We start from the raw sequence: 23,935 nt of genomic DNA, 5'->3' as shown, positions 1-23,935 counted from the left end.
ACTGCTGAGAATAGACACACAAGTATGTGTACCAGATAGGTTGTAGAAACACGGTGTGATTTAGAAATCCTGCCCAAGTATAAAGGTCAACCAAGGTCAGTGTGATAAGGTGTATGATGACAAAGGAGTTACAGCTCCCTCTCAAACAATCCAAATTAAGTACCAAATGGTTACATATAAATATTGCTTAATGGCCAAATGTTGCAGTTACCAATGGAATGAGAACCTGTGGCTTTGCATATTGAATGGAATATCAAAGTTCTATCGAAAGAGTAGCTGTATTTCACCAGTTATTTTGTTGAGTGAGAACTTCCCTCTTTACCTTAATGTACATAAGCGACAGCCCTTCCCTGTTTCTTTATAACTGTATTGTCCATTTTCTGAATTCACATAGAGATTACATTGCATGAAATACTATGAACCAAACTGTTGAAACTCTACGGTAAATATTAAACTTTCTAGTTCAGTATTATACTGTGCACTATGATAATGTAAGTATTGGAAATTTCACCTTGTTAACTGTGTACATTGTGATTCAGCCTTTTCTACGTGGTTTTACAATTACATGTGACATGAGTCACAAAGTTGACAAGAGGTAATGAAAACTGCAGTAACATGTACTTTCAAATTTGGCAGAACTATTGACAAGCTGTGCCTTTTCCCAGTGTTGTAACTCTTGTAAATCTAATATTATAGTAGTAACATATCCCACATCATCTAAGCATTTCACTCGGAGACAAACATGAAACAGTAAGTGTGAATCATAGTGTCCTGTCCTGCACATTCTTTGTGGTCTGTGCAGAGTAATTCTCCATTTGGAGTGAAAGATACAATGTGCAGTCTCTTTCTTGAAACTGTTGATTGATCCATCTTGCCTATTTACCATTCTTTTTCAAACATAGCTTATTTTCAACCTCATTTTCTCTCTGTGATTACTGAACTTTTACATTCCACTCTTCATTCTGTTTTTTGCCAATCTCAGCTAAACTGAATGTGAGTATTTCCAGCAATGTTTACCATAAGCTTACCAACAAGAATTTCATTTATGGTTGCAAGGCTAAGACTAACAACACACAGCATGCATTACCCCTATTGTAGTAATCTTTGATTGTGTTTGTAGTTTTGACCCAGGCAAATTGAGTAGTGAGTAAAGAGTGATATTACAAGTGGATAAATTAAGCATGTCTGTCATCCATAAGGAACACAATTTATAGTTTTAAGCTCTTATTTGCTGTTTGTATCACTATATCCCAAGACAATATTTTTGACTGGTCAGTATTCAACCTCTGTGTCTGTATGTCTGTCTGTATATACATGTATGTACCTGTCAGTGCACTGTTTGTTTTCTGTATGTCTCTAAACTTAAGCCTTTGAGCGCTGTATTCTTTCTGACCAAAATTTTTGTGCAACATTTTTTCAAATTTTATGAAATTTTCTGTAATTCTTTTGAAAATTTTGGATCAAATGGACAGCACTTTTCATAGACTCCAGTTTTGGGTTAAAATTTTGGGAAAATCTGAAAAAATGTTTGGACCTGCAAAATATTGTCAAGGTGTATTTGCTATAAAGGTGACAAAAATTGACTTTAGTGCTCAAAGGGTTAAAAGGCTACCACTTTGTATTCTGCAGGTAGCTGCATTGAAGGTTGAATGTGACATTGATCAAAAGAACATGATAGTCCAAACCTATTCAAAAAATTGTCATGAGAAAATGTTCAACAAAAAATAACACTACTTCAATATTTAAAGCTTAAGTATCATAGACATTGTAATTTTTTGGTCAACTTTTTCATTTTGAAAAGCTGAAAAACCATATACCGGTAATCAGATTGCTTTGCAGCAGGTTCATAGGAGTGTTTCCATTCACAGTTTTTGTTAAAAATTTTGATCATTTCAGTCAAGTGGTGTAGAAATTTGGTTCATAGTTTCCAAGGAGTATCTTCTATTAGGCTGTACTAAAGATATCTATCCACTTAAAAAGCATAGGTGTGTTTTATACTGTGACTCCCTGGTAAAGCCCTATGCTCTGTTGCAATTGACTGGTTCTAGAGCAAATTTATTTCACACACATGATGTATGTGTCTATGATCAAAGGGGAGTGCACTGTGAATAGTGTGGTGTTGTTTTACTCCCTGTCTTGTCACATTACCACATCAATCACCTCCTTCCACCATGTATTTCTGTGCAAACACATGAAACCCGATACAAACCTTTAATGATGCTGCACTCAATAATGAAAATATCAACCCTAACCTAGAGTTTTCATTTGTTTGTGTTATCATGTACTGTTATTTTCTCGTTATTTGTGTCAGTGCAATAGCTTGTCTCTGCTTGTTTTACCAAAAGGTTTGGTTCGGACAGTTTTGATATTCTTAGAAGAACTACATGGACCAGCTTTATGTCAGAGGGAATAAGAAACAAACTTCAAAAACTGAGATAATTTTTCAAAATCAGAGCAGCATAATAGGGAACCCAATTAATGATAACATTGCAAATACAGTTTTGCTATCAACTCTTACAAATTTGCATAGATAAAGCATAGCCCATGACATTTTAGCATGATATATATGATGGTATCATAGATGCCATTTTCTGCAAGACTGATATCAAAATATATTATGGAACCATTACAGTAACTATAAATTCTAAATCAAAGCTATATTATGTTTTCTTCCATATCTCAGTATCAGCTCTGATGCTGAACATTGAGTATTATACATCATAGTACTGTACCATACCTGTGTCAAAATTCCACTGATCAAAATTTTGTCAGCTGCCAGCAACGCATAGCAATAACTTAAGAATACATGAAATGCAAGTACTGTGCATAGCCTATCAATCTCAGGTGTCATTCCTGCCCTTACCTGTAACTCAGTGTGTGAGGTCATGGTACTCACAATTATTTCTACACTATTTATAATGCTTCATACACAGGGCTCCAGACTTTCCGTCTCACATTGCTCTTCTCCATTACTCATATCAGCTGATGAAATTAAGCATAAATGCATTAAATTTCTATCATTAAATAAAAGATCTGGACATTTTGTTTATGTAGGCATCTTTCCAAGTTATCATAACATCATATCAATCATATATGCAAATAGTGACCTTTTTCATGTGTATCCAAAGGCTGTCAACTCAGAGTACACTCACTTATCACTGTGATATTCTCTATAACAGAGATTCTATATCTCATTTCATCATGAACCGTTGCCATGCAACTGATCAATCCAGGAGGCTTGTGCATTTCTATCTTCTTTGGAAGCTTTGAGCGTTGGTTTTAACATATGAGAGCTTTATTATTGATCAAATACAGAGTCCTCAAATTCCAATGTATGATGTAACTGCTTGACAAGGAAATGCTAGCCTCATAGCCTTACCCCCCCCCCCCCTCCCCCAATATTTCAAAACATGTTAGATGTTGTCAATGTAGTCATAAAGTGATCAATTTTAATGTACATCTATACCATAATGCGGATGAAGTTAGATGTATGTATATGTATCTATGGTCTAAATATTCCTAATTAAATAGTTAAATATTTCTGATGACATCAGTCATCACCAGAAGTCCACCAGATCCTGTATCTAAACCAGAAACAATATTCTTCATGTGCAACTGAGCAATGGATGTGTTATACTAACCTCTTATAAACCACACCACCCCAAGAAGAACCAGTCTTTGCTTTCCCTTGAACCAACACAAAAACTGTATCGTGGTGATAATGTATCTTACATAAGATATACTGTTATTGAAATGTAACCAAGGTTAATCTTACAAATTATTTATTCCAATGTGGGAGTTGCAGATTTTTATAGGTCTCACTTTATATTCTGGTAATAGGAGAAGAGGAAGACAGAACCAAGAGAAATGGTCTGACCGTATGAACTCTTTAGTTATCCGTAACTTTGAGATAGTTATGAATTTTTGTTGACATTTTGCATGGACATCCTTCCCATACTTCCCATTTATCCTATTATAATAACACTAATGCTTGAATCTTTCTTTATAGCAAACAATTGGGATGTGTTTACTACATGTTGTATTTGAAAATCTATCAGTGTAATTTGTGAAATTCTGTTCAACTATTGAAATCCTGTGCAAAGAATTAAATCCAAGGTGATGAATTTATCATGTGTGCACTTAGAGATGATGACATTTCTTTGACTATCTTTCAGTACCGAGTTTAAGCATGACCAGTTTGAAGCGCTCCAGAACAGAATCTTCTACATCGTCTCATTGTTCCCCACCTACACCAGCAAGAGCTTCACGGGATTCCCTTGGATCAGCATCCACCCAACCAATGTGCTAAATTAAGGATCATCTCAGACACTGTATCTCCAAACAACTAGGAGAAGTAGACTAGCAACCTCTATCATTGACAGTGCCCATCACATCTTGTTTATTCAAATGAAGTAAATGTCTTTCCCACTTGATGACAAACTGACAGTTTACATTTTTAAGGCAGAATTCCATGGATAAAGGAAGATGTATACTGGAATCCTTCAGTATTCCAAGAATATGGAACCCAAACTTACACCAGAGAAGACATTTTTACATCGTCTGGCATTATTACTGTTGTTTTTGTTATTTTCTTTTTGGCTTTAAGTAATAGGAGGCTGAATAATGGATGATTATCAAAAGCATTGTAGTTTTGTCCAAATTAATTTGTAGAATTTCAGTAGCTCTTGTGTACGTATATGTGTTGTAATGACAGCCAGTTCCAGCTGTCTTGTGTTCATGTGTTCATGTGTTCATTTGTCCTTTTGTTTTTATAATTAATATGTTAGACAAATCAATTTTGTATCTCGTATCTGCTGCTCACATTTATCCCAAAATGTTTCTCGATAATCAATGGTAATTACTGAGAGCCATGGTGGGACAATATCAGAAGCAAACGAAATAAGTGATTTCTTTTGCCAGTGTTTAGTAATAGACTAAGTGAAGATTATCAGATCAAATGGCAAAGCCTTGATGTAAATCTACGGATTACTATTATCCTGTGTCTGATGTACCATAGTATAGTGTTACTTTAGATGAAGTGAGAATGATGAAATCAAGCAGATTTCTGTTCTAGAAGAAACTATGTGAAAAATGTTTCTGAGCTACAATGAAGGTTACTCAGAGATGTTGCTTTACCAATTACTGATGACTGACAAAAGTACGGACTGACTCAGTATGTCAGTTCTAACTGGGTACATCTTGATATGTCATTTATTCAGGGTAGAAAGTCAAACACAGTGCTACAAAGTCAAACACAGTGCTACAGTATTACTTACAAGTCTTCACTGTGTTGGAGACTCCCCAGTGTTGACCAAGTGTCTGCAAATACAGTCTACAATTTTATCTCATTGAACGAAGAAGTGAAATAAAAATGGCAAAAGTGGAAAGTAAGATAGGCTTGCTAATCCAGTTCTGTGTATGTTGTTTGGGATAGTTACAAACTATCGTTTTGTGTACAAAATTTTAAAAAAAGTAACTTCTGTTCATTACTTGAAATGGTGAAAATTCTGGAAGGGCTGCCAGTTCTTCAGGGTAAAGCAGCTTTAGTTTGGATGTTGTTTCAAGGTAGCCTACAGAAAGGACATGTACCAAACTCTGTTGGTTATGTTTCTGGCTTATTTTGGGAGAGACTCTGAAAATTGCAAAGATCCCAAACCAACAATATGTGCATGATTCTACCAGATGTACTTCAAAAAAGTCTTGGGTGTCTTTGATGACTGAATATGGCCATCTTGAAAGACTTTTCAGTAACTTGTCAGCTCAAAAGGATAAACTGCCCTTCCATTTACAAAAAAAAATACTCATGTATAATTAAAGTATAGTTTTGTCTGGTTCTGAAACGTTTCAAGTCTGGAAGAAATAGATAATGTTTTGTTTGTGTAGCCAAGAGAAGAGTTGTTATCAAATGTTAATGGCTATGGAATATACTGTTATTCTGATTATAACATGTTATAAACCTCAGTATTTGTTTGTTTTAGACTGTAGAGTTCATGATATTAAAGAGGTTTCTCTGTAATAAATTGTAACAATTTTAGGATGTACATGTATTGCAATTGAAAAAATGTATGATAGACTGTATAAATATTTCTTGTTTAATTACCAACTGACCTTCACCAGCAGATGTTGCTTACATTTTACACAGAATTGGATTTTGTTTGTCGATGAAAATTTTTAAACTTTGTGTTTCAGAAATAGGGATGCACTGTTTTTTTCTCTGGTGTTATTGACTTGGCAAGACAGGTTTTACACAATTGGTGCAATTTTGAGAGACTTGCTGTGAATGGGAAATTACTGGTGGTGCTCATTTCAACTTCATGACCAAGTTCAACTGTCTTCCTCTTCCATTATGGATTCATTGCATGCAATAAACTTGATGTCATTTTGCTGTATGTAGAACAGAAGTGGTACAGATACTCGTAACGGATATTGCGTCAGTTATTGAGATATCCTGGGGGCATGTATGACCAGCTCATGACCATTGTGTCTGTGATTTCACATTTTGTTTTTAATATGTTTTCCATATGGATCAGTATATTCTTTCATAGTTAGTTGCATAACAATATTTGGGCACTTTGTGATGTGCAAATATATTGCCGTGCAAATACCATAGACCATAGAACAATTAACATCCACATTGTTGAAAAGTTTTCACAAGTTTATCATGCAACTGTCGGCATGTCATTGTAGGTTGGCACATTATAGATACCACCGTGCAACTTCAATGAAATCATATTGTTGTTTTGACATTGGACAATACAGTATTTCTGTCTCGTCATAACTTTGATCCCAACAATATTACTTTTGAATGTAGCATTTAAAATTCACCACATCTTTGACATGTATATCACTTTTCTTTACAAGTTAGTCAACCATTTATGATCAGGGACTACTTTCATAAATTTATTATTAAATTTTTCAAAGTTGACCATGCTTATTCTTCTATTACTCACTCAGATAGACCAGTTTTGTGTTGTGGCATGATAAGCTATAGCCAAATAAATGGCGATTTTACGTGTAATACATGAATATTTCAGTGTCATGTCAGCTGTCAATTCTTTTCATTTATAAGTTTATTGGTTGGTATGTGGAATTATGACCAACTATCCTCAACTCTGTTTTTCTCCACGTTAATGTAAACATGAAGCCGTCTTTCCCATGTACATGCCAGCTTTATGAATTCTTTGAGATTGGACACAGTGATCTAATCAAAAGTTCTGTCATTTGAGTTTACAAATTTGATTCTCAGACAAGTTTGCACATACATTTGGTAGCATAATATTCTGTAGATATTTGCTATGCTACCAGACACCCCACTTTGATATTTACCACTTTCAGCATGTTATTCTTTCAGTATATATGTACTGATGTTTCCTTGGCATTAAAGTTGAAGTTATGAGATATCCTCATTTTCACATTGTTATGTAGGTCATTTCCCCCACACTCATCATGACCTGAGTTCAATTAGTCTAGAACATTCTCAAGGTCACTGCCCTTGATGACCTCACAACCTTGAATTCAATTAGTCATGTTTGGAATGTTCTGGAAAGTCGATTAGTTGTGTAAGGGAGATAATTTTAGAACAGTAATTAGCATGTCAATAAAAGTTCTAGATTGTTCTTACATGCCTTTATAAAAGGGACGTGCACAGCTTCCAGTCAGACTTTTGGGATCGTGTCTCTTGTGTGTTACTAAACTCCAGCAGTAGTCATTCTCAAGACTTTTCAAGACCTTCACTGCCAAAGCTGGATTTATACTGTGGACTTTGTGCAAATTCAAGCCTGCAAGCCAAGGACTGTTCATTCATCCGACTGACTGTTACAACTCTGAGACTGGAGCTTTGCCGTCCCAGCTGAGATAAGTAGTCTGTACACTTTAAAGCTTGTATCCTATCCCTAACTTAGCAATTAGTTTTTTTTCGTAATAAATTTTGTTTAAACGTTAACTGCTGAGTTCACCCTTTTGTTCGTTTTCTCTGCACGTAACAAATTGGGGGCTCGTCCGGGATACGAATATTTTGAGCCGTTTGACAACATTTTGCCAGCCTTTTCAAAACTACTGTACACTGTGAACTCAGCCAAATCCAATCATGGCGGAATTTAAACCAGACGAATTTATGGATGACCTTGATCAGGACACATTTAATTCCCTCAGAAAAGACAACCTCATAGCACTGGCAAATTTCCTTAAAGTAGAAGTTAAAAGATCTATGCGCAAGAGGGAAATACAGTACCGTATTGCCAAACATCTAGTTGATTTAGGCCAATTTGAGGAATCCACCCTGAAAGATTATGAGCCCAAGTCTACCTCTGAACTCAGAAAATTAGAATTAGAAATGCAGACAAATTTGGAGATCAAGAAACTAGAATTACAAATGAGAGAAAAAGAATTACAAATGGAAAAAGAGAGACAGGCAGATTTGGAGCTTAAGAAATTGGAATTAGAAAAGGAAATGAAAGAAAAAGAATTGCAAATGGAAGAAAGACAGAAAGAAAAAGAAAGGCAGGAAAGATTAGAAATGGAAGAAAGACAGAGAGAAAAAGAATTGCGATTAGAAGAACAGCGATTACAGGTAGAAATAAAACGTTTAGAGCTTGGACAGTCAGGAAAATTCTTCCCTTCGGACAAGTTTGACATCACTAAGCATTTCAGGTTAGTTCCCCCTTTCCAAGAAAAGGATGTTGACAAATATTTTCTCCATTTTGAGAAAATTGCTCAGAGTCTGAATTGGCCTAAGGAGTCCTGGTCTATGCTTTTGCAGAGTGCTTTGGTGGTAAAGCCAGAGAAATTTACATTCAGTTGTCAGTAGAGCAGGCTTCAAATTATGATTCTGTGAAGGAATTAATTCTCAAGGGTTATGAGTTGGTGCCTGAAGCGTACCGTCAGAAATTTAGGGATTGTGAGAAGGCGAAAGACCAAACTTATGTTGAATTTGCTCGAACAAAAGAACAACTGTTTGATCACTGGTGTTCTTCTGAAAAGGTCAGTCAGAATTATGACAAATTACGACAACTTGTTTTGATTGAGGAATTTAAAAGGTGCATCCGGAGTGACATCAAGACGTTTATCAATGAACAAAAGGCAGATACATTGGAGGTTGCTGCACGTTTGGCCGATGATTATTCATTGACTCACAAATCTTCATTTCTCAGCAAATCATCCCAGTCCTTTTCCTACAGAAACAATGGAGGTAAATTTAACTCCTCCTTTTCATCCAAGAATTTTTCAAAGGAGAGTAGAAAATCAAATGACAACAGTTCACAGAGTTCAAGTAACACTCCCACATCATCAGATCCCAAGTCTCAATCTCCTTCTGACAAACAGTTTGGTACACTTTCTTGTAATTATTGTAAGAAAGACGGCCATTTAATGTCAGAGTGTTTCAAATTGAAAAGAAAACGTGAAGGTCAAAGTGGTCAAAGTGGATCTAAGCCAACCGGCTTTATTTCTTCATCAACTCAATTAGAGTCTAATAATGTGTGCAACACATTTTCTGAGGTTAACCCCTCTCATCCCCAATTAATGAGGTCAAGGTCAATCTTCTCAAGATAGCATTATGGGTATTTTCGAGCCATTTATTCATAATGGTTTTATATCACTTTCTAGTGATTTCTCTTCCGCTACCCCTGTCAAAATTTAAGAGATACCGGGCTTCCCAGTCTCTTTTGTTGGCAGATACCCTGCCGTTTTCTGAAAAGTCATTTTCAGGTTCTAAAGTTCTTATTAAGGGGGTAGATTGTAATGACTACATTCCTGTTCCTCTCCATAATGTCTATTTGTCTTCGGACTTTGTTTCTGGACCTGTGGCTTTAGGTATTAGGCCTTTTTTGCCTTTTGAAGGGATTCACCTTCTTCTTGGAAACGACCTTGCTGGGGACAAGGTCATTACTAATCCACTTGTGACTGATAATCCTAGTTTAGATCAGGATCCAGAGCCAATTGAACAAGAGATACCGATTTATTTCCTTCATGTGCCATTACTCGAGCCATGTCAAAGAAAACTTCCGAGAATCAAAATACTCTCAAAAATAATGTCACAGATGTTGACTTAAATGACACCTTTCTCAGTCAGGTGTTTGACACGGATCATTCCGTTATCCCTCGTGGATTTGAAACTTCCAGTAAAACTTCTGCTGACCAAAGTCAGACATTTTCTAGATCAAATCTCATTGCAGAACAACACAAAGACCCAGATATTTTGTCTTTGTTTGACAGGGTAGATGATGAAGGTAAAACTTCAGATAGCTCTGTTTCCTATTATACAAAGTCTGGTATTCTCATGCGTAAATGGAGACCTCCAGATGTTTTGGTTGATGACGATTGGGCTATAAAACATCAAATTGTGGTTCCAAAGCCCTACGTGCTGAAATATTGCGCCTGGCCCATGAAACTCCCTGGGCTGGTCACTTAGGAGTCAGGAAAACTTATCATAAAATTCTCAGTCACTTTTATTGGCCTAATCTCAGGCAGGATGTAGCACATTTCTGTAAAACTTGTCACACATGTCAAATGGTAGGAAAGCCAAATCAGACCATTCCAAAGGCCCCTTTACAGCCAATTCCTGCATTTCAAGAACCATTTAGTAGGATACTAATAGACTGTGTTGGGCCCTACCAAAAACAAGATCAGGAAATGAGTACATGTTGACAATTATGTGTACATCAACTCGGTTCCCAGAAGCCATACCACTGAGAAATATAAAGACAAAGACTATAGTGAAAGCTTTAGTCAAATTTTTCACTTTATTTGGCCTCCCTAAATGTGTCCAGTCCGATCAAGGCTCCAACTTTATGTCTGGTATTTTTCAACAAGTAATGGATCAGCTAGGCATTAAACAGTACAGGTCATCCGCCTATCATCCAGAAAGTCAGGGTGCTCTTGAGCGATTTCATCAAACTTTGAAAAACATGATTAGGACCTACTGTTTTGACACAGAGAAGCAGTGGGATGAAGGAATTCATTATCTGCTCTTTGCTGTTAGAGAGTCAATTCAGGAGTCTCTTGGTTTTAGCCCATTTGAGCTTGTATTTGGACATACAGTCCGTGGCCCACTTAAGCTCGTTAAAGAGAAATTCTTATCAGACGATGATGATTGTCTGAATATTTTGCAATATGTGTCAGATTTTCGTACAAAACTCTCTAAAGCATGTGAATTAGCCAGAGAAAATCTTGAGTCATCTCAGCAGTCAATGAAAACCAAATATGATAAAAACACCTCAAAACGGAAGTTTGAACCAGGTCAAAAAGTTCTTGTCCTACTTCCGGTTCCTGGCAAACCACTCCATGCTCGTTACTTTGGGCCATACCTAATTGATAAGAAATTGAGTGATTTAAATTACATCATAATAACACCTGACAGGCGAAAACAAAAACAGCTATGTCACATAAATATGCTTAAGCCATATTTGGATAGGGATAATCCTACTATAACTCAGCCTGTCAGTGCAGTCAGTTCAAACCATTATGAAGATAGTGATACTGAAACTGACTTGAGTGAAAATACTCTAAACTCAAAGCTGGGCTCGGTCAAGCTTCAGAACTCAGAAATCCTGGAGAAGCTGGAGTCTACAAAGTTGGCACACCTCCAGCCAGAACAACAACAACAGGTGAAAGAACTGCTCCATGAATATAAACACCTGTTTCAAGATGTTCCAACGAGGACAAACGTCATCTATCACGACGTTGATGTTGGGGACAGTAAGCCTGTAAAACAACATCCATACAGACTGAATCCAACAAAAGCAAAATATCTCCAGGAAGAAGTCAAATACCTGCTGGACAATGACTTTATTGAACCCAGTAAAAGTAACTGGAGTTCGCCGTGCATACTTGTTCCCAAATCAGATCACAGTTATCGTATGTGCACAGACTTTCGGAAGGTCAACACTTTAACAAAGACAGACACTTTCCCAATCCCGAGGATTGATGACTGCATCGACCGAGTGGGAAAAGCCAAGTATGTGACGAAATTTGACCTACTGAAGGGATTTTGGCAAGTCCCTCTGACGGCTCGTGCTCGTGAAATATCCGCCTTTGTTACACCAGACGGATTGTTCCAGTACAAGGTGATGCCATTCGGAATGAAGAACTCTCCGGCAACGTTCCAACGGATGATCAACGACGTCATATCCGGGCTAGACGGATGTGCAGCTTACGTTGACGACGTCGTCCTGTATAGTGACACCTGGGAGGAACACATCAAGCTCATGCGGAAGTTCTTTGAGAGACTGAGCAAAGCAATGTTGACTGTCAACCTTGCCAAATCTGAGTTTGGTTGGGCGAGGGTAACTTACCTCGGACATACTGTAGGACAGGGTGAGGTAAAACCTGTTGATGCTAAAATCAGTGCCATTTCAAGTTTTCCCATACCAAACTGCAAACGACAACTGATGCGCTTTCTCGGTATGGCTGGTTACTACAGAAAATTCTGTCCAAATTTCTCCGCAATTACTGAGCCTTTGACTAACTTACTTAAAAAGAAAGTAAAGTTTGTTTGGTCAGAGCAATGCCAACAGGCATTTGATACACTTAAAGCCATACTGCAAAGTGCCCCAGTGTTGTCTGCACAGATTTCACTTTGCCATTCAAATTAGCTGTAGATGCTAGTGATACGGCTGCTGGTGCTGTTTTATTGCAAGAGGATAGTCATGGTGTAGATCATCCTGTTTGCTATTTTTCACGCAAATTTAACAAATCCCAGAGAAACTACTCTACAATTGAAAAAGAGTGTTTATCTTTGATATTAGCTTTACAGCATTTTGAAGTTTATGTTACTTCTTCAAATCAGCCAATAGTGGTTTATATTGATCACAACCCTCTTGTTTTTCTGCAGAAATTTAAAGGCAAAAATCAGAGATTGCTAAGATGGAGTTTAATGTTACAGGAGTTTAATCTTGACATTAGACATATCCAAGGCAGAGACAATTTAATTGCAGACTGTCTCTCTCGTATTTAGAGTTTATTGTTGTTCACTTTCAAGAAGTTTTACTTTAGAGTAAGAAAAAAAAATTGAGTACTTAAATCTTTTTCAAGATTACTTTGCAAAAGAAAGATTTTCTTTGAAAAATTTTCTTTTTTTTGAAGAGGGGGTGTGTTATGTAGGTCATTTCCCCCACACTCATCATGACCTGAGTTCAATTAGTCTAGAACATTCTCAAGGTCACTGCCCTGATGACCTCACAACCTTGAATTCAATTAGTCATGTTTGGAATGTTCTGGAAAGTCGATTAGTTGTGTAAGGGAGATAATTTTAGAACAGTAATTAGCATGTCAATAAAAGTTCTAGATTGTTCTTACATGCCTTTATAAAAGGGACGTGCACAGCTTCCAGTCAGACTTTTGGGATCGTGTCTCTTGTGTGTTACTAAACTCCAGCAGTAGTCATTCTCAAGACTTTTCAAGACCTTCACTGCCAAAGCTGGATTTATACTGTGGACTTTGTGCAAATTCAAGCCTGCAAGCCAAGGACTGTTCATTCATCCGACTGACTGTTACAACTCTGAGACTGGAGCTTTGCCGTCCCAGCTGAGATAAGTAGTCTGTACACTTTAAAGCTTGTATCCTATCCCTAACTTAGCAATTAGTTTTTTTTCGTAATAAATTTTGTTTAAACGTTAACTGCTGAGTTCACCCTTTTGTTCGTTTTCTCTGCACGTAACAACATGTAAATTGTAAATTTGACAATGCTAAAAATGTACAGAATACCTGTCAAATAATCAAAAGCAATTATTTCTGATAGTAAAATGATTAGTCTGTTATTTCGTGTTCAAGCAGATAACCTCAGCTACAGGCCTGGTTCATAGAGAAGGGGCCATGCCATTATGCAATTTCATGTTATTGTTACTATTCCCATGCATTGGTAGACTTTCATTGAAAAATAAATCTTTAATAATTGTACTTCTTTCTGTCCTACTATACATTTTAAATGAATGAATGATGATGAATGGTAAGTACGAAAAGTGAATGTGGTCTTAATTTAAATTTAACAACCCTCAAAACTACATATAGACGATTGTTCTACTCCGGAATAAAAAAGATACAAGGTTTTCTGCACACCCAATACACCAAAGAGATCACGTGATGCCGGCACAAACCAACCCACGTGCACAAAGGCGTATATAGAAGTACACATATTTCTCTGTGTGTTTGTGTATGTGGTTTTGTGTGTACCCTTGTGTATTCAAATTCTGGGTTTAACCTACCATCAGAGAAAGCCGATTCTTACCATGATGCAGCATCACATCTTGGTGTGGCTGTATAATCATTTTGCTCACATGATTTTGTGAACAACATTGCATAAATCAGGGACATTTTTGTTTTTGTTTCAATTTTTTTATGTGACTTTGATAAGACAATTATGAAGATCAGGATTTTTTCAGAAAGAGATAAATATACCCAAATCAAGCTACTTGGTATTTCAAAATAGTTCCATGTTATAAAATATGAATAACAATCGTCACCTCAAAATAGCTGATTCCCTTCAGTTTTCAATGGTTTAGTCCAACCCTTATGAAGAGAAGTTACAGTAGAAAATGCAGAAGATCAAGGGTGAGCAATGCAAACATTCAAGTACATACCTTTCAAAAAGTGATACTTTAACCCTTTCACCAACATGGTTTGGTCCAAACCAATTGTTATCAATGGTACTTGTGGACCTGTTTAATTTGGGTAAACAGGTTAAAAACAATGTCGCCACAGGTATTAAATGCCTCAAGATGTAAGATCTTACCCTATGAGTATATGGAGCAGAAAAATTTGAAGTAAAAAACTGCTCAGCCATCAATTATGAAATTTACTTGTTAACCACTGTGATTTTAAGTCTAAATCATTAACATGAAGTGTATATGCATATCATACCAAGTTCATCAACATAATATATATATATTGAAAAACTTATATGAACCAATACTTGAAGAAAAGTGTATGCAATTTTGTGGATTAACAGTTTCATGGCCTCACTCTGAATGGAATCTGAATCAGAATATCCCTAATTAAAAGTTTTGTCAAAGTTATTTGCAATTATTGTAAACTTGTGTGCCCGTACATGTACAGGTATAGTGCGAAAAGATCAAATGTTTTTAAAATACCTATCATTCAACACAGAGGGCGCTGTTCATTGTTCTTTGGAGTATTATTTTCTCAAACCTATAATTGATGAAGTGGTTTTTAATATGGATGTCTTGCTGTATTTATGAGTGATCAGCTCATCAATTTTGACAGATTAATTCAGAAATGACCTGACAGAAAAGGACAGGCAGAAAAAATGTAACACAAAATGATGCGACCAAATGCACTGATTATAAATGGACTTTTAACAAATGTACTTTTTATGTGGGAAAAATCATTCAAAGATACAGACAACTATTTCTTGATGTCAATTTATTGTTAATTTAGAGCTTTGATCAAGAGTGAATTTCCTATGTAAGCCTAATGTGATGATGAACCTCTGTGGACATGTTTCATTAACAGAATAGTGGATTTATTTGCATGGGATCATAAACAGCTGGGACATAATCAGTCTGTGATTGGATACAGATGACAAAGCAGTTGTTTTTGTAAGGCATTGAGGATCTTTTAAAATCATTCAATTCATTCAACACATTGTTTTATTATCAGTACTGTCCTTTAAAGATAGGAGACACTGAAATACATTTTCACACAGGAGCAGACATGCTATCATATTTTGGTGACGTGGTTTATACATATGTATGAAACCTGACAACAGAAAGAAAAATATGATTTAGTAAGGTGAGTGAAGATGATGAGAATTATATTTGAAAAGCCAAAAATGTGGAAAGGCAATACATCTGCTAACCATTTATCAAAGTGGAAGTCACAAGTAATGCCGCGCTATCAGAGATGGGAACTTCATCGGAGAAGAGTTATTCTTAATGGGATTGTAAATCCCTGTGGTCGTGGATTACTAACACAAGTACCTAGCTGACATTAACAACTGATGGCATTACAGAGATCTCAGCACCCACTGGATTGCTATCAAGCAGGCAATAGATTTATTTCAGTGTACTCACAGTATGCACAAAGGTCAGTAAAGCAATTTCAATTTCGGACAAGGAGTTTTTTATATATACAGAAAACAAATTGATATATAAAATCACTCATCTTGACATAATTTTTGAAAATAATGGCTTTATAATTTGAAAGCGTCATTAATAATGAAAAAAGGAACTGTATAGAGAGTCAACATATGATTTGAAACACATCAATAACGCCATGGATATATTATATTATTGAAAATTATGGGGTGAAAATAAATGAAATCTGAATATCATAGATACAGTAGCTGTAACTCTTGATAGTTTCATTATTTTTGTTTCAGCAAACAAGAGCATTTCTTCTTCATCTCTGGAATTTATGTTGAAACTTAAAGGCTTTGCAAAAATGACACATATGTAATTTTATCATTGACAAATGATCCCCATCTAAAACTGAAACTCAGTTTTCTAAAAAAATAACATTGCACAAACAGACTCTGTTGATAAGTTGGACATTTCCATATGGATTTCGGGGAAAAAAAACAAACACTATATTTCGCAAACAGAACAAAGAAGGTGGAAAGTACATCAAATATTGCAGCTAATGGAGCATTATACTGGTAAATATTTGAGAAGCCTCAGCATATCTGTAGAAACTAACAGTGAAATGGAGTTCTATACAATCTTTACCTAAACCCTTTCACCCCATTTCCTTGCAGTACTAGGGTCCATCTCCACTATGACAGTAACAGGTTGGATGAAACCATTTGTGGGATGGGGTAAACCATGAAAGATGGTTATCTGTAATTACCTACAACTTCAAATGAAAGTTTGTTGAGAAATATTCATGTATCTGAAGTTAAATCACAAAAAATTATCCATGTAAAGACTTTTGCTTGATTATATTAATTAGTTTTAACATAAAATTTTATAAACTTCAAATTTCATCAGATGTGATGACCAACTACCAAGCTCTAGGGTTGTGTACCAAATGTATTCAGTCATCTGGCACTGGAAGTACAAATATTGATACTCCGTATTAGTAAATGTATATGTATTCCCTGATGCACTGAGTTTAAAGGGCACTCACTTCACTGTAAACCACAGAGTAAAAAATTGAAAATGAGTTACACACTGGGGACCACAGTTGTTAGCAATATAATAAAGGGTTCAATAATTCTGATTTGGATTTGGAATAGTGATCTGCCATTATTACACAGATCAAAAGTCACTATCATAAACATTTACAGATAAAATGATAATGGCATCCATGAAATCACAATGCTAGAATACTTATACCAAGAGAATCACTTAAAATTTTCAAATCATGAGTGTCCTCCTTAGTTGTAATTATTGTACTTTAATGCATTGATATGTTTATTCACGTAAAGTAAAATTGATTTTGATCAGTCTGGGCTTGCTCTGGGTTTTGTAAATGGACCGGCATGTTTAATCCAGGCAAATAATCCAACCATCTCTCCTTACAGGTATTAAAGGTGACATTTACATTCAATTTTGTTAAAGTCAGTGAGAAGCTGACAGCATGGGTCATGCCCTTGAATTACGCCAAGGAAGTGGCCCACAAAATATACTTTCAACCACAGTCCCATGTGTGTAGGGACTGTGTTTCAACCACACCACACATACAGTCAGGAGAGATCCGGGGAAAGATTATGATGCAACTTCCTGGTATCTACACGGAATGCAAGTCACTGACCTATCCACTGCACTCTCACAAAGTCTCAATTGCACTCTTCAGTACAGAGAGGTTTTATATAACTCTTACTTCATTGTTGATTTTCAGAAGCTATATTATGAGGTACAAAAGCAAGTAAAACAATCACTTTGACTTTATAAAAATGAAGACACATCAGAAAACAGACAAAAAAGAAAGTTACAATATTTTCACATATTGAACATAGTATTTATTGAGTCACTTTTTGCACATGTTTAAGTATACATTTTTTGTAGAAAATTCTATCTCTTCATTCTAAAATCTATTGACTTGCTAACGATTCACGACATTCCGTATAAGTGTCATTTTTAATCACTGGTTTAAAAAATGCCGATTGAGGTAAATTGTTCCAGACAGACTCATCTAAATACTGTTTATTATCAGAACAAACATACCTTCTGCGAAGAAAAATACATACATTGGTACTGCTAATTGTAATAAATTATCTTATTATCAGTATCACTATCCAAATATCCTGCTTCCCATTTCTTTCTGCTGATAACAAGTGAATGAAAATACTGCATTCCCACAATTCAGCTGGCAGGGTAAACACTACCCTCTTTCATATTATGGATTCCTAATTTGCAGCAATATCCACAGTGTCAATCAATGATTTTAATAACTCTCTCACTAATTACTACACAATTAAACTACAGTACACTCTTTGAGAATTCAGCTGTCAGATAAAAAACATCTCCATCTTCAGCTACTAATACTGTACATATATTGCTATTCTCAAACTGATCATGATAATTTGGTGCGTATCTTCAGTCCCACTGATCAACACTGATACACTCAGAGTCTCATAATCTTACTACTCTGCCACATCTAATGCTTGAAACACATCACAATAGTATTCATTTATGGAAAATATTAATGGCATTAAGTCTGCAATTACCATGACAATGACTTGTTACCAATGGCTATACACTTTGAAATCAATGATGAATATATCACACACTATACACTCCACTCTATACTTTTCTGTCCATGTCATTTTACAGATATTTACAGTGCTGCATTCTCATTTCTTGCAAGGGGTCAAAAAGTCATCATTTAACTTCTAACCTTTCGGCCCATTTCTTTGCATATGTACAGACCTTTGACCTTATGACTGAAACTGTGTGGAGAGATTTAGATTGGAGAGATTTAGGTCCGAGGTTGAACTGACCAAAACAATTAAATTTAACAATACTTTCTTTCATGGTACTGGTATTTTTGTACCATACATGTCCGAATTTAAATTACTACCACACATAACCTCAATATTTGTGTTTCTAATTGTCAAAGCATGACAAATTGATATAAAACAGTATTTTATATTTCTATGTAGTACATGGTTCTTACAGATAAGCATGCAGCACAAATCACACGGTATGAATTTCAGTCTTAAATTCACATTCATTTTTGTCAACAAAGGCACCGCAAATCAAACAGGCCCAGCTTTTGTTGACAAGCTGAGTTACAGGAAGTTTCAATATGCAATAGAAAGTAGAACCAGAAACAGCATTTACAAAAACATGACAAGAACACTTGACAAAATGGTATAAAATTTACAGTCTCTGAAACTCTCTGAGCCTTTACGTTCTCCTTGTCACATAAAATAACATTTATTAATAACTCAGTGAGTCGACTGATGTTTTGGGACACGCAATTATTTTTGTTCTTCCCACAACGATATTTATAATTACTCGGTGTAACAATGACAACTCCAATAAAATGATTGGAAAACAGTAGTGAAAATGTACAACCCTAGGCTGGCTTACAAAAAATGCTGGTCGTACAGCATGATCGTTTTTACAATTCTGGTTGACTTATAAACAGGCAACTGAGGGCGAGAAGGTTATTAATGGAGTTTTTACAAGTAACCACCAATTTTCTTGTACAAATCTTCCCTACTGAGAGCCCCCTTTGGTGTAATGAAAATATATGACTGCACAAAATGGCCACTTTTCTTTGAAACAGTAAAAAAATTTACACGATGTGGGCCACAAAGATCATATACACACTGTGATGTCAGTTTCAGAGCAAATATCATTAATATTCACATTGATATTACTTTGAATTCTACCATGCACTGCATTTACAATTTTTTAAAAATCTGTTCATCAACAGACATATATACAAATAGAAATCACAAAATTGATGTCAAGAACTGGTAAAAGTACAGAGACTTAGAGAAAAAAAATACAGTGGTATAATATCCAACAATAACAAATTGTACAATTAAAACATTCCAAATAAACAATAAATTATGTTTCTTTGTAAATCACACATCTTATCTATATAACTATGTAACTAGTACTACCAATGTCTTTTTTTCTCAAATAAAATTTTCAAATCAAAGCATTTAAAACACTAAGAATAATCCCCCCTTGCACAATTCCTTTGTTTATTAAAATTGTATTTTGAAAAATAAAAATTCAAATTCTCCCATCACTTTCGACATAAAAAAATTCTTGATTCTCATGACAGTAAAAATCATCTACAATACTGACATTAAATATGATCAACTAACAACATGATATTGTACTGACATCAATATCTGAACTAATTTCACCAATATAGCTCACTTTTGCACTTGAAAATTTCAACGTTTTCTCTGTATATCAGTATCATTTGTGCAGAAAAAAATTTCAGACAGCTACCCTTGTGACTTGAAACGTCGTAAAACTGCATACCATTTCAGAGAATACATAAAATATTATGATCCACCAGTGCAATACATTGTGGTAATACATGACACTATCTCAGGGAATAGACAGAGATAACCTAGAAAACACAAGTAATTACACTACCAGTTTCATCACATGACACTGTAAGGATAAAATGAAATGAGCGGGTTACAAATCAAAGTGGCTGACATAAATCTTCCCAAATAGCTTGAAAAGAAATCCTGGTGGTTTAGAACGTATTCTACTGTATCTGTCATGGTATAAAGTATAACTTACGTACAGAATATTCGTTTTATCAAAACTGGAGTTTAACACTGAGAGATGTACTTGATAGTAAACGTGTGTGACTGTGAAAATTTGTGCATTAGTGCGGAAAAGGCAAACAATATTTTCTCTCAAAAGAACACTGAGTATAACAATGTTATCAGTGCTAAAAACTTATTTGGATAAAATAGTAGTATAACCGTGGTACAGACAGATTTCATCATTCAAATGCCAGTTGCAAACCTGTCACAAGAGACGTTCTCCAGGAAAGTGAGTTGTTTATCATCTGAATGAGGTATAAATGTTACGGAAATATTCTCATGAGAAAATCAATTCTGAGAGTGAGATACCCTTCAGGTATTAAAAGCACCAACGATCAATTCAATTCAACTTCATATTGTCTTAAAACGCAGCAATTGGAAGTAAAGTGTATCCTGTACATACATCCATATTCATTGTTATGCCCAGCAACCATAAAACAGCTCCTCTGAGGGCAACGCTAAATTAAAGTGTTTCTAAGTCAATACGGTCTGACAGGTGAAGCAACATACAAACTGCTTCTATTAGCATGCAAATTTCCAGTTGTCTCATATTATCTCAAGGCAATCAGTTCTTGTACATCTCATTTATGCTCGGACATTTAGCAAAGAAGACTTAAGAGATGAGCCACATTTCCTAACTGCCTACACACCGTCTCATTAATATTGTCTGTTTAATTAGTTTCAATACAAGCATATGGCAACTATGCTAAGCTGCTTCCTGTGCCCAAATCTGACTTCAATACAACAATCACTTCATTAATCAAACTCTTTGTCCTCTCAAAGATGACTAAGTAATTATGCCCCTTTTTTGTAAATTAATTGTTTCGCAGAATATTGCTGTAAAATTGTCATTTCACAGCAAAACACACTGAATTTTTCATCAGAATGGTACTTGACTAGTATCAATCTGACATGTTGAGTATTGACATCAAAATTTCAGTTCCTGATCTGTACAATAATTCTCTCAAGGAACATAGACAGAATGCCAGTTTGCCATGAAAAATCAATACAGAAAACTAATCAGGTTCTGTCACAATCCTATTTCATTACATTAAATCAATGCTTTTCTACTTTAACTTCACAGGTGCTTATTTTTCACAAGCAGATGTAAATTTGAACATAGCAAGATGAGCTTGAAATCTGTCATCATTCTGGCAACATGGGAAGGAACTAGATAATGCAACTCACAATTTGAAATTCAAGCTCACAGCACCCTCTCATGTTGCAATTTGCACATCTCAGCATTTGACACCTATCTACCTATTAGGAATAGATAATTCAGGGACTGTATGCAGCAGTTGGCTTGACCTGAACACAAGTAGCTGTGGCAATGAGAATACTTAAAGTAACTGGCATACACTTGTCCTTTGATGGTTAGCGTCACCAGACAGACATATTAAACATTGCAATTCTCCATTGATTTTCGTTCACATTCATGCAAAAGAGTTGGTAAGATGAAAGAAATTGCTTTAAATAATTGTTTGTTAACAAGTCCAGTACTGCAATTCCAAGCTGGTTAATTTGCCACCGACCCTCAGGGTCTATGATATTGCAAACACCAGGTATTCACCATGGAAAGTCCATAGTCCATGAGTACAAGAAGAATTAATGTTACACTACATGAAAATCAGAGATATTTCTTCTTGCAATGTCATGGTATGACATAATCTAAACACACGACAGTTGCTTTAATTCCTCAAAATTTCACCGATCTGAGATACAAGTTGACGGACTGTTGCTATATCTTCCTCGTTGACTTGAAATGAAAGACAAGCATTCTCTACTGGTTCAGCAGTGTGGCGACTGCGGACTGACACAAGCTCCTCCAGTCTGGCGGCCAACTGGTTGCTAGCTGCAACTATCTCGTAGTCCGATTCCTTCAAGTCGTGGATGGTCTGCTCGGCAAACATGCATCCACTCTTCACAGTACTGTGTCCGAGGTCAAGTTCATGGTACTGGGTGGCCAGGGCGTGTTCTTTGCCTTGAGCTGCTTCTGTCAGCTTCGCGATACAAACGTTTCTTTGTGTTTCAATGGACTGAATAAGATCATTAAATACGTCATTTATGTCTGCACGTATTTCTTCTTTCCTTGTGCGAAGCTTTCGCAGCTCGTTACCAACCGTTTCCGAGCTGATATACATTGGTTCTATGTGGGATTTTGCTTCGTTCAGTAAAACCCCTAATTTTTGTAATCGACTCACCGCGGCTGCTTTGATGTCCAGAATCGAATGGCCATCTGCATGTTCGATTTTCACACATTTCTTACAAACTATGAGTTGGCAGGTTTCACAGTAAAGTTTCAGCTCTTTCTCTGCGTGGTAGGAACAGTAGCGTTTATTTTTCGACCTGAAATTCAGTCTCATCTTGATGGCTGTCCTCTTGAAGATATTGCTGCTCACCTGTTTATTGAGTTTCGGCTGCGTAGGGTTGTATCTACGTTCTCGCTGAGTGACCATTTGTACCGCAGGTTGACTGGTGGGAGAGACCCCGGCCCGCCGAGGTTGTGCTGCAAGAAATTCCTGTAAATCTCTGACAAATATATTGTTAGGGAAACCGTCAACACCTTGTTGAGGTATTTTAATGTCTCTTCGACACACTGGACACTTGAACTCGCGGCGATTTCGACCGTGCGCTTCCAAGCAAGTTCGACAGAATGAATGTAAACATGGTAGCAGTTTTGGAGCCTCCTGATACGACTCCAAACATATCGTACAAGTAAGAAATCGTTCGTTAAAATCGTCGGCGTCAACTTCAAGAGGTGGAGCAGATGGTGCCGAGGTAGCCATCTATAAAGGTGAATCTCCAGTTACGATGTTCACGCAACTTTCCCTTAATTTTCGACAGATGATGGACACAGCCCGTGACCGGTGATCTACCACGTCTGCTGCTGAGTGAACGACATTGACGTTTGCAAAAGAAACCCGGAAGTGCGTGAGTAAGTTACACCTACACAGTCCAACATTCAAATATGGAAACTCAAGAAATGCAAACTGTTTAGGCTGCATTTATTTCTTTATAATATGTCTTTCATTTTAAAGTACGTTATATTCAAATTTTGCGTGTTTTTATATGTTAAATGGCATGATTTCAAATTTTAGTGTTATAAATTTGGTTACGATTTTCGAAATAAAACATGAAGGTTCAACATTTCGAGCGCCTCTTACGACGTAAATTGGTATACGTTCGTTTCCAGCTGCGTTTCAACGGAGTACCATCATATGCGCACGCCGG

The 23,935-nt window shown here is 36.1% G+C and overlaps 3 protein-coding genes across 4 annotated transcripts in view; 2 read left to right on the top strand and 1 right to left on the bottom strand.

Annotated features, from left to right (window-relative positions):
- The window catches only part of LOC139117439 (WD repeat domain phosphoinositide-interacting protein 4-like), a 277,044-nt gene extending 268,563 nt beyond the window's left edge, over nt 1-8,481 (top strand). The window contains exons 10-11 of the transcript XR_011548535.1: nt 7,414-8,334; nt 8,407-8,481. The gene's annotated coding sequence lies outside the window, so the exon portion shown is untranslated. The remainder of the gene's footprint in view (nt 1-7,413; nt 8,335-8,406) is intronic.
- The window catches only part of LOC139117438 (protein NDRG3-like), a 30,181-nt gene extending 16,288 nt beyond the window's left edge, over nt 1-13,893 (top strand). For both annotated transcript variants that reach the window (XM_070680554.1, XM_070680553.1), the window contains 2 exons: nt 4,176-7,413; nt 13,659-13,893. In XM_070680554.1, the coding sequence (XP_070536655.1) occupies nt 4,176-4,309 (134 nt within the window). In that variant the 3' untranslated portion in view covers nt 4,310-7,413; nt 13,659-13,893. The remainder of the gene's footprint in view (nt 1-4,175; nt 7,414-13,658) is intronic.
- Nucleotides 13,894-22,392: 8,499 nt separating this feature from the next.
- LOC139117716 (tripartite motif-containing protein 3-like) lies at nt 22,393-23,490 on the bottom strand. The gene has a single exon (XM_070680959.1). It carries the CDS (start codon nt 23,488-23,490, stop codon nt 22,393-22,395), a length of 1,098 nt encoding a protein of 365 aa, XP_070537060.1.
- Between the last annotated feature and the right edge of the window lie 445 nt (nt 23,491-23,935).

The sequence above is a fragment of the Ptychodera flava genome, chromosome 18 (assembly GCF_041260155.1).
Source record: "Ptychodera flava strain L36383 chromosome 18, AS_Pfla_20210202, whole genome shotgun sequence".
Taxonomy (NCBI): Eukaryota; Metazoa; Hemichordata; class Enteropneusta; family Ptychoderidae; genus Ptychodera; species Ptychodera flava.
Note: the sequence above shows the minus strand (reverse complement) of the source record. Positions and strands in the feature narration are given on the sequence as shown.

Excerpts from the sequence above, each read along its gene's own strand:
- LOC139117716 (XM_070680959.1), bottom strand. The coding sequence starts at position 23,490 with ATGGCTACCTCGGCACCATCTGCTCCACCTCTTGAAGTTGACGCCGAC.